The sequence below is a fragment of the Tachypleus tridentatus genome, chromosome 10, assembly GCF_004210375.1.
Source record: "Tachypleus tridentatus isolate NWPU-2018 chromosome 10, ASM421037v1, whole genome shotgun sequence".
In the NCBI taxonomy this organism is placed as follows: Eukaryota; Metazoa; Arthropoda; class Merostomata; order Xiphosura; family Limulidae; genus Tachypleus; species Tachypleus tridentatus.
Window position 1 is genome coordinate 148,306,106 of NC_134834.1, and position 12,732 is coordinate 148,318,837.

At 29.7% G+C, this 12,732-nt stretch overlaps 1 protein-coding gene across 1 annotated transcript in view; it reads right to left on the reverse strand.

Moving 5' to 3' along the window:
* Nucleotides 1–12,732, reverse strand: part of LOC143228535 (ubiquitin carboxyl-terminal hydrolase 48-like) — a 115,409-nt gene that overhangs the window by 98,778 nt on the left and 3,899 nt on the right. The window contains exons 5-12 of the mRNA XM_076459777.1: nt 12,447–12,576; nt 11,339–11,396; nt 10,657–10,781; nt 10,237–10,345; nt 8,963–9,179; nt 4,392–4,574; nt 1,594–1,704; nt 626–738 (exon numbers count right to left, since the gene is read on the reverse strand). Coding sequence (XP_076315892.1) covers nt 626–738; nt 1,594–1,704; nt 4,392–4,574; nt 8,963–9,179; nt 10,237–10,345; nt 10,657–10,781; nt 11,339–11,396; nt 12,447–12,576 — 1,046 coding nt within the window. The remainder of the gene's footprint in view (nt 1–625; nt 739–1,593; nt 1,705–4,391; nt 4,575–8,962; nt 9,180–10,236; nt 10,346–10,656; nt 10,782–11,338; nt 11,397–12,446; nt 12,577–12,732) is intronic.

Genomic DNA, 12,732 nt, shown 5'->3' on the forward strand with positions numbered 1-12,732 from the left:
AAGGATAAAAGAACCTGTACAATATACCAATATCCATCAAACCACACAATTGTAAAAGTATGCACATAAAAACAATTCACTTCTCTCAAAAATATTCTTCACTATAAAACAATATACAACACAAAGTAACCAGAACACAAACTAATATTCTACATAAAGCAGGGTGAGTGACAAAACTGTAAATAACAAATACATTTCAAATGCATTAAAATATATAATTATTCAGATGGTTGTTTTCATAAACATATTAACAGATAAACAGTTACAGTTCTGGACATAAAAACAACTCAGTAAACATAAAAAGAGAAATGATACTTTACAAAAACGAAATTCAATGATGGAGCAGATACACTGATTTTAACAAACTGGCAACTCAAAAATGGAATATACTCGTGATATTCAAAAGCATGCAGAATCAAACCAGAAACCAATAATTGAAGAGCTCTTGGAAAGTACATTTTCTTTCAGTTTTTGGTGAATAGCAAACAACTGGATAAAGATATTAATGTACAGAAAAATTCAATAACTAAACAAATAGCTTTGACATAAAAATAAACGAATGAACAAATATTGAACTTATCAAGCAAGAGAAAGGAGCAACAGAATTTGTCACCAGATCCCATACCCTCATCAAGCCAAGCTCCATCACCCATTCCTCAAACCTACTGTTGTCTTCAACTACAGCTTCCTGAAGATGTTCAGGCAGGTCCCATTCACAGGAGTTATCCGGAGGAAGTTCTGTAAGATGAAATAACCTTTCTTCAAACCTTTAATACATTTCAAACTTATAATTAAACAAGAAAAATAATTATTACTAATTGTTTTACATCTTAAGTAAGAACAGTGCAATAGGTCTTAGTCATATTTATTTAAAGTAAGAGCTATTTAATACTTGGTTAGATTAAATCACACTTTAACACAGGACCCTGATATGATGCTACATTAATACTGGTTAATTTGATGTGTGTGTGTTTTCTCATAGCAAAGCCACATTTGGCTATCTGTTGAGTCCACCAAGGGGAACCAACTCTGTAGACTTACTGCTGTACTAGAGGGGGACAGGTTAACACGATTGTCTGATGTTACCACAAAACTACACAATGTGCTATCTGTTCTCTACCCACTACAGGTATCTAAACTCAGTTTCTAGTGTTGTAAGTCTGCAGACACACCACTGTACCACTTGGGGGTGATACTGATTAAAGAGCATATTGATTTATTTTTATTCCTCTTTCAGGAACTGAACTTCTTTGGAAAAAGTAATATTACTAACATCCCACTTCTCTTAATTCTTAAGGATAAACTATTTTGTGCTTTGTCAAATTAAACCCTGTACCAGGGTTGCAGAGAGTCTGAAAAAAACAACATATTTCAACACAGTACATAATTTCATAAAAAGTAAACTAAGATGTTCTGATGACATCAGTAAAAAAGTTACTGCTTGCACTTATTTCACAAAAAAACAAAACTGTAAGGATGGCAACCCCTTTCGAATACTGGCACAATTACCACTTTATTTTCATCAAATGTAGGATATTTCTAGACAATATATTTTACTGATATGGCTGTAATTGCTACTAGAAATTTTGTTACCTTTTTGTTCAGGATTTCGTGCTCTGTACACCAACATGTATGCATTATTTGATGCATGATGACCTTTTGAAAGTCTTGGAGGTTTTCCAGTTTGTTTTCCACCTCCTTCTTCTTAAAATAAAACAACATAATAAAAAAACATTAATAATGCCATCAAGAAACTTTGGTCAGTAGGCTGAGAAATTCATAATAGACAAAAAACAGTAATGCTGTTTTTCAAATTTTAAGTTATGATGACACAGTCTTCACTCAAATAGTTGGTACTCTTAACCAATGCTTTAGTCTTTACAGATCAGCAACTATTGTTACTAATACATATTGTCCAAATAGTAAGTCAATCTGAAAAAACATCTAAAACAGTCTTGTATGCTATATTATAAACAATTAATTTTGTTTCACTTATTCTACGTGGGCATAGTCATTCTGACAAATCTTGTAACAACCATGTGACCCTAAATGTGTCCATAGTAGATCTTCATGAAATATAGCATTCCTTTAGGAAACTGCAATTATTGTGTATCAAAATTTTGTTCATTATTTATTTTCAATAAAGATCCGTGCATGAATTTGATGTAAGTTAGATCAAAATTCAGACTAGTCTGTATAACCTCTAGAACTAAGATGATCTCATATTTCATTTGTATAAGATCAAAATTTTGATTTGTATAACCTTTTTTCATCTTCTCATTTTATATTTCATTTGTATAACTTCTAGAACTTCATATTTCATTTGTATAACTTCTAGAACTTCATATTTAATTTGTATAACCTCTAGAACTTCCTTAGAACAGCAAATTATTTCAACAAAACTTTATATTTCATCTATTATTTTCTGTACCATAATTTTGTTTTGTTTTTGAATTTCACGCAAAGCTACACGAGGGCTATCTGCGCTAGCCATCCCTAATTCAGCAGTGTAAGACTAGAGGAAAGGCACCTAGTCATCACCACCCACCGCCAACTCTTGGGTTACTCTTTTACCAATGAATAGTGGGACTGACTGTCACATTATAATGCCCTGACAGCTGAAATGGTGAGATGTTTGGTGCGAAAGGGATTCTAACCTGCAACCCTCGGATTACGAGTTAAACGCCTTAACCCACCTGGCCATACCAGGCTGTACCATAATACTAAACAAGCTACTTGACTAAACTTGTATCCACTATGAAAAAAAACAAAGAAGATATAAATTTTTAAATTCTATTATAACTGTATATTGTAACAGTAAATGATAACTGTTTATTTCAAACACCCTTGTAGCAGTTTCCATACAATATGATTTAATTTTATTGTTCTTTAAACCATGTCTAATTAATAAACCTGCAAAAGAAATTAAAAACCACAAAGAAAATGCTCACACAACTCAAATTACTGTATTAGATAACACATGAGCTTTTCATGAGTATACCTTTGTGAATAAATTTTTTATTCACATTTTCATATTTAATCTACAGAATTTCTAATGTTTACATTTCAGTTACTTTTATAGCAATAAGTAAAACATATGTAAAAACAAGTAATTTAATACTGAGTTTTTAATTTTGTTTTAATTTTTGAGTCTTTTACTTGTTGCACTCAAAGACTTGAAGTGTTGATAAAATTTGCTGCTAATTTTTGTTAGAACTTTACTACTAAATTTTTATTTACTTCAAATTTTCAACTTGGAAGAAAAAATAACAACACATACAAATATACAAAGTTCTGTAACAAAGTTAACTGGCTTTCTATCTAAGTAATACCCCTGTATTCAGCTAATATTATTTTTGTGAAAAAAATAAAACTGAAGTTTGTAGCCCCCATATTTATAACATCATATAAACATTTTATCAAATTACATGTTAAAACACTACATTTAATTACAATAAATACAAAATTTAGAAGGTATTACAAATAATTTTCTACATTTAGGTTCTCATTGGAGTTTGCTTCAATTAAAAATAGTATTCCTGATATATACTGATCTTATTTGGTGAACATTCTGTTTACTTAGGATTAACATGTTTGTATTTGTTTTAGTGTAAAACCTTACTGAGTTTTCTGCTGTGTCCACAATGGGTATTCAAACCCTAGATTTTAACATTTTATGTTTCTACACTTACTACTGTCCCTCATGGAAAAACAACATTTCAAAGATCTCTTACAGGCAATACATTTTATATTCTATAGAACTACAACACAATGTTCCTGAACTATCAAATAAAGAAACCATTCTGTCATAACCTAGAAAAACTAACGTTAATAGCTTGTGTACATTTTTCCAGATCATTAGGTGGAAATGATCAAGAATTTAAAAGCATTCATACAAAAAAACATTTATATTCAACTGTTTACAAATTTACTGATTTTAGATTTAGGAAAATATAAGAAACACTTTTATAGCAGTACAGGATATCAACAAAAAGTGATGTAAGTAACCAAAAGGATATTAAGAGAATACAAGTATTAAAAAAAATACTTGAAGAATTTATTGCAAAAACAATCATGAATGTACATCTTAGTAAACTATAATACATAACACAATAATGGTGACGTCTTATTTTTTATAACTTCTCTTTTCCTTGTTAAATGTTTTTTTAAAACTATTTGTACAGTGTAGAATTGCCTTCAAACTCATTCTGGAAACAAGAATAAAACTTGATGTTATATTAGTTTTAATGGGGTGTAAAAACCTATTTCTTGTACCTTTCATTAATACAGTTTATCTTGAGTTTTAAAGAATAATATTCAGTAAATAATATTCTGAAGCTGAAAAGATACAGAGCAATATTTTCAATCAATACAACTGTCAAATAGCATACCTTCAATGTTTTCTTCCGTTCCTAGCTGTAATTTTTTTCCCTCCATCTTTTCCACTGTTTCATCATTGAATTTAAACCACGCCCCAGACACACGGTCACAAATATGGGCCACATAGTGACCAGAATATGCACTTGGACCCCGATGGATCAAGACAGCACTTAAATCATACAAAACTGGACTTTCTAGAAAGAAAAGGAAAAACCAAGGAATATTGCATGGAACTGAAATTAAAAATACCTTCCAATCAGGAAAAAACGAAGAAATCATGTAAGTGGTACCAAAGTCAGGTCAGTTATCAGTCTTTTAAATGCTGTATGTTTTGTCACTTTTACAGTTAACTACTAAAAATATATACTACTGATGATGAAAATGAACACATGAATGTAAAGGAGGCAGTACAGAACTTTTGTTTTTAATTGCAACATGGAGTGAAACAAACAAAACTATTTATATATATATGTTTGTTTGGTTGGTTTTTGAATTTCGCACATTACACAAGGACTATCTGCACTAGCTGTCCCTAATTTAGCAGTGTAAGACTAGAGGGAAGACAGCTAGTTATCACCACCCAGTACTAACTCTAGGGCTACTCTTTTACCAATGAATAGTGGGATTGACTATCACATTATAGTGCCCCCAAGGCTAAAACGGTGAGCATGTTTGGTGTAACTGGGATTCGAACCCGCGACCCTCAAATGCCCAGTCATCCTATTATTTATACATGAACTACAAACATAGTAAAAATGAAACAGATAAGACAGTGGAAATAAATATCTTCTAACATTGGTAAATAAACTACAGAAATCACTTTTATCATTTCACCCAAGTCATTAATACCTAAAATGCACAAATTAATTTAATATGGATATTCTCTCAATGGTGTTAACTTCACATTTCTTAAAAAAATTGTGATAAACTTTAGTAATCGTTTAAACAATATCTTAAGCGTGATTGTTCACTTCAGATAATGTAATGAATCTCATCCACTTGTAGCACCTTGGAGATGATCACATCCATACCAACAGTCAGAAAGACCATTTCAAATCTGTTATACATGGATGAAATCTGTTTTATTATCAACAGTAAGCTGTAACTTATTAGATCATTAAAAAAAACTGGTATAAATGTATAAACTACCACATTCACTTTAAAAATGTTATAAATGTATAAACTACCACATTCACTTTAAAAATGTTATAAATGTATAAACTACCACATTCACTTTAAAAATGTTATAAATGTATAAACTACCACATTCACTTTAAAAATGTTATAAATGTATAAACTACCACATTCACTTTAAAACTGGTATAAATGTATAAACTACCACATTCACTTTAAAACTGGTATAAATGTATAAACTACCACATTTAAAATGTTATAAACTACCACATTCACTTTAAAATGTTATAAATGTATAAACTACCACATTCAAAAATGTTATAAATGTATAAACTACCACATTCACTTTAAAATGTTATAAATGTATAAACTAAATTCACTTTAAAATGTTATAAATGTATAAACTACCACATTCACTTTAAAAATGTTTCAATTTAGTTAAAAACAACTAATATTTTGGCAGTAGCAGGAATGTTTTTGATGCCTATAAAAATGTGGCATGTGTTAAAGATATAAACACATTACTAATCATAAAATCTAAATCTTAAATATACAAATTAGATACAGAATAGTTCTAAATATTACTCAAATACATATTGTAATAATTCTTAAGTTAAACTGTTTACTTATGTGGAAAAGATATGGTAAGTATGACTACATTCAATGACACTCTGTCATTCCAAAGGTGAAAGTTTTAATCATGCCATCAAACAAATGTGATTTGTGTGTTTAGCACATTAAAACTTACCATACAGCACTGTCCCTACACATGATAAGTGAGTATTTTTAATATTTCAGAAATTGTATGGCTTATTTAAAAAAAATAAAAAATCACATATTGAGTATAGAATTTAATAATGAACTTATGTTAATCTACAAACAGGTGTTTCTCTACTGGCCACTAATGCATTGTTATCATTATCAAAGAATGTAACAGTTTTCTTAATGAATGATATATAAGAAATATCAAACACTGAATAAATCTTTAAACTTCATGACTTCTTAATGAATGATATATAAGAAATATCAAACACTGAATAAATCTTTAAACTTCATGACTTCTTAATGAATGATATATAAGAAATATCAAACACTGAATAAATCTTTAAACTTCATGACTTCTTAATGAATGATATATAAGAAATATCAAACACTGGATAGATCCTTAAATTTACAAGACCACCTGCTGGCATGTAATAAAAACCATTAAACACTGGACAGTTCCTTAACCTGATTAGGGCCCTCTGGTGCCCATATTATTAGTGTTTAAAAATATGACAAATATCCACAGTAAAAAAGGTAAAAGTTGATAAGAGAATATTCAAATAATTAAAATATTTCAAAAATTAAGCTCCAAAACATGATCAGCTCAATGTTGGTGTGACTTGCATCACAATATGACAGACAATAAATGAATCAGTAGAAAACACTGTTAATAAAATTAATATCATCTTCACAGTAATGTAAGTATAAGCTCCTAACTTTTCAGTTTTTCATAAAACACGATAAAGCAAAGCAATAACCCTGACCGTGAAGTTTCAGTAGTTTTAATGTTTTACTCATAAAACAAACTTCTCTTAAATAACATAATGAGGAAACGTAAGACCTGACTACACATAAATAACATAATGAGGAAACGTAAGACCTGACTACACATAAATAACATAATGAGGAAATGTAAGACCTGACTACACATAAATAACATAATGAGGAAATGTAAGACCTGACTACACATTTTCAATACTTTTGAAAAATGTTTCCCTAAAACATGTTCTTTAAGTAACAATGCAAGAAAAGAGAAAAACTTAATATTATGAAAAAAACCATCTATGAATGTTCAATAATTCTGACACAAGCTCTTATCTGCTATAAGCAATTTAGAGAATCTGTTGTAAATTTGTAGTTTTGGTACAGAAATGTTCCACTGGATCTTAAGGGAAATTTTTTAATATAACTGTATCAGCACTGTTGAACTGTCAATATACGTAAGTAACATAATCTACAGTTTCACATCTTACTTTCTTTTTTCTAAACCAGAAGTGACCTGTTTGACTGAAATTACAATGCCAGGTAAAAATCACTTTTTTGACTACATTATCTGGAGAAAAGAATGATTTTTTTTGAAGAACAAGATCTGGATAAACCATGTATCATGTAATGAAATCAGTAGCTTGATGTTGTATCTTAACTTTATTTTGTGGGTAAAAAAAAGGATTTTAGAACCTATGGTAATTGATCAAAGAAATACCAAAGATAAAAGTTTTTTTAATGTAATCTGATGCAAGTTTCTTAGTTTTGAATATAATAACAAACACTAGTTTATAATCCTATATAATAAAAGCAGTAGCATTTGGTTTTGTTTTGAAATATGCACGAAGCTAAATTAGGGCTATTTGTACTAGTTGTCCCTAATTTAGCAGTGATAGACTAGAGGGAAGGCAACTAGTCATCACAACCCACCACAACTCTTAGGTTACTCTTTCACCAATGAATAGTGGGATTTACCATCACACAATGCCCCCACAGCTAGCAGGTCAAAAACGTTTGGTGAAATGAGGATTTGAACCTATGACCTTCAAACTATGAGTCAAGTGCCCTAACTAACTGGGCAGTAGTAAAGCATACGTTTTTTTATCCCTACAATATAAAAAAATAACATTCTAAACCACTCTAATTGTTATTCTAATACATTTTATGTGTTTATCATTTTTCCACAAGTTCTTTAATATTGCAGAATTGAATACCATTCAATTGGAATGTGGTAAGCATATGAACTTAAGCTGTTTGGAATTGAAGATGAGATTTGACTCCTTGGTTTTCTGACTATAAAGATAATTCATAACTGTCATAATTATTGCTATGAAAATAAAAGTTACTTAGCTAGTGACATAATCTCATTATGCTATGTCTTCATCTACACCAATTTTATAAAAACATACCCAAAACACAGACAACTGTTTAATATGTAGAAGGATTATATTATAGTTACTTCAGATTAATATCAAACTTTAATGCTCAAATGTTTCTTGGCAACAAACATTTGTGCATTATTTGTGTACACTGAGTTTGCAAATCTGAAACTTGCATCAAATTTCCTGACACTGTATGCAGCTTTTTATGACAAACATCCCCTTGTGGAAAATTTTCTTAATTTAAATTTAATTCTTAATTTTTTTCACATGTGAAGCTTTCTTCGTGGTTGTACAGCATATTCTGATGGGTTCAGACTAGACGTTCACGACGACAAGAAACCCACTTGAAGTGACAATGTATTCTTGAGATGTCTTAAGAATATGTTCACATTAAGGGTGTTGCCCCTTAAGAAGTTTGTTAAATCAAATGGCAATGTCTTCAGGTTAACTGTTTTCATGTACTCTGAATTGCAAACAGTTCTCAAACATATGCTGAAAAAGAAAGCAAATCTTAAAGCATGTGTTGAATGAATTACCTGGTTTCTGTAAATAGGCACTCATATCCAATACTTCGTGGAATCGAATGAACGAGTTAAGCTTCTTCTTCTGACCTGTCTGTCGATCAAAGACAAATCGAAGCAACTGAATATTCAATACTGGAGGAAGATGAAGAAGTCGAATAAAGCGAGTTGCATCTTGTTTCAACTGACACTGGTCACAAAAGTACTGGTTACTTCCTTCCATTTTCTCGTCCTAAAAGGAAAAAAAAAAAAAGTTGTACATTCATGCCAGCATTCTCAAGATTTCTAAAACTAAAACCCCCAGGAATAGGACATAATGTTAACATTCAAAAAGTAAGCCAAATTCTAGTTAAGCCTATTTGTAGAAATTAAGAGCAGTACCTATTCCCTGTAGCTATTTTAAAATATTTTGAATGTATATGTTAAATAAACAATTGTTTATCTTCTCTTGAGATAAAATATAGCAAAAGGCTTAATATATCCTTTTTCTTTATTTTTCCTTAACCTGTGATAAAACTGCCTTGGAAGAGCAAAGCAATAAGAACTTCATCAAGATATTCAAAGCAGCAGATTTAATTGATGAAAATGAATTCTAAGAACACAGTTTATGAATATTTTTAAAACATACTATGTTAACCTAAAAATCACAAGCAAGTGATATATAAGAAATATCAAACACTGGATAGATTCTTAAATTTATAGGACTTTTCAATGAACAATAATGAACAATATATATAAGAAATATCAAACACTGGATAGATTCTTAAATTTACAGGACTTCTCATTGAATGATATATAAGAAATATCAAACACTGGATAGATTCTTAAATTTATAGGACTTCTTAATGAACAATACATAAGAAATATCAAACACTGGATATATTCTTAAACTTATAGGACTTCTTAACAAATAATATATAAGAAATATCAAACACTGGATAGATCCTTAAATTTATAGGACTTCTCAATGAACAATATATAAGAAATATCAAACACTGGATAGATTCTTAAACCTATAGGATTTCTTAATGACAATATATAAGAAATATCAATATTACTTCAAAATCACAACCAAGACAATGCAATGCAATTGGTTGGTTTTCAATTTAACTTGTACATGTTTCTATGAATCAGAGTAAACACCAGTTAGAACTTGTTTAAAAAAGGTTTAAAAGAAGGTGAAACTTAAGACTTATGCTACTTGTTAAGTCTTCAATGAATCATTACACTTGTTTGCATCAAATAACTATCTAAAAGGAGCAGATATAGAGGGATGATATTATAAATACCTGTAAAAACTCTTGGAGAGAACCATGTATATCTTTGTGGCCTTTGATGTTTAAACAAAGTTCATAGAACCTAGACGGCCTTGCTGACTCAGTACAACATTTATGGCACCTTAACAAACAAAACACGATGTTAAAGTTAAAAAAGTATTATAAAAATATTAGCAATATAACCTAAAAATATATTTACTTTTCAGAATTACAATTTTAGCATAAAAAATTATGGTGGTGCATGACTGCCTTTGTTGGAAATTAGTAGTTAAAATAATAAATTCGCATTATAGCAGCCCTGAGTCAAAGGCTAATGAATTTGTTAATAAACGTATGTGTTCCAAAAACAATTTTCTTAGTTCAAAAACTGTACTATAGAAGAAAATAAAAGCCACTCAAGTGCTTTAACATTGCTATTCATTGAGATATTACCTTGTTATGTAAGCATATTCTCCACTGTACAACTGCTGAATAATGTTTTTAACAAAAGGGTGAGTTTGATAGGATAATTTGTCTTCTAACAGAGAAATAAAAAGTTGACTGAACTCTTGTGCATCCTAGCAAAAAAAGACAATTATTACATTAAACAGTATCCTAGCAACAAAACACAATTATTACAATAAATAGTATCTTAGCAAAAACACAATGATTAAAATAAATAGTACCCTAGCAACAAAACAGAATTATTATAATAAATAGTATCCTAGCAACAAAACACAATTATTACACTAAACAGTATCCTAGCAACAAAGCACAAGTATTACACTAAACAGTATCCTAGCAACAAAACACAATTATTATAATAAATATTATCCTAGCAACAACAAAAAATTATATTTTTAGTAATGAAAGCAATTAATTTAAATAATATTAACAAACAGTAGGAGAAAAAAAAAAAAAGATAATAATTTTAGCCTAAAAAACTGAAAAAAATCCTTTGATGGCAGCAAATATGAAATTTAAATTGTAGCATTAAAAATATAGTAATTATTTAAGAATTATGCACATGATAATTAAAAACAAGCCTAATGTTAAAGAATAATATTACTGTACACTAATGGAAGAGATATACTAAAGAGATGCTGACAGTTTTATTCTAACTCATTGATTTTACCTGTTGCTGAGTTACACTTAGACCAAGGCAATTGATAAATGGAGTTGGATCAATGTACCTGTAGAAATTTGAAAAAAATTTTGTCAAGTTTTCTTATGAATTCAGCTACTCTTTACAAATGAATAATGGGATTGACCATCACATTATAATGTCCTCAACGTAAAGGTCAAGAATGTTCAATGTGACTACTGTTCCCTACATGCTTTCCATAAACAACCTACTTTTGGCTAAGGCTAATATGTGACTTATTTACATATTCAAAACTGTTTTAATGTAACACAAGATTCTGGGACAACATAGGACCTTTGATATATCTCAAATGTTCCATCCTTTGAACTAAATTAATTTTACACAAATTAAAGCCAGTCCTTAACCTGCAGTTACTTATCAAGCTTTTTCTTAAACTCGTGTAAATTTACTGCCTGTACACTATCCAAAGACAACCCATTCCAAAAGGCCAACTACCCTGTTAGAAATATTAAAACTATATTAACTGATGATTATACCAACCCTTCCAAAACTTATAGTATATTTAACTCATAATGCATTGCATTTTCTAACAGTCTAACTTCAAGAAAATATGTACAAAAAACAGAGCAATGAAATGTAGTATTTTTTAATTATACCAGTATGTACACTTACCCTACCACTGTAAAGTGTTACAAAAAACATGCAAAATAAATATATACACATGCATGTTCGGGAACAAAAACACCACCATGATATTACATATAAACATTTCACAAAGTATTAGGAAACAAACACAACATATATTCAGCTTGAAGTACCATGACAAATACTATAAAACATTCAGTTAATTATCAATAAACACAATGAGCCCATTATAACTTACATCCATTTTTTAAAATATACTCTTTAATTAATTCAAAGCATGAGCAGAAAAAAAAAGAAGAAACATGTTTATTTACTGATAACTTTACCATTACACGCATATTTGTTTGGAGATAAAAAGTCAAACTACCTTACCTTAAGTTTTCTTTTTGGTTTTTTTTTTATATATGCTTTCTATGAAACTTTATTTTTATTCAGTGGCAATTATGAATCTTAATTTTACGCAAGCACGTTTACAAAATAAAAATTGTCTTACTTTCGCTCACTAAATTGCAGTAAGGCGAAAATCAGCTGAAGGTGACCTATACAGGATGATGGAGAATAAACACCTTGCTTCTCGTTTCCATTAGTTGAACATTCTATTTCTCCTGCTTCATCTTTAGTGTCTTCAAGAATTTGAAAATAAACACATTAGCCATTAAAATATAAATTGAATTGTCTTTACAAATTTAACTACTTTGAAACTCAAGATGATGAAATAACATTTAAAAAGCTAATACCAGTTTACTCAGACCTTCTCAGTTTAATGTACTGTTCCTTTT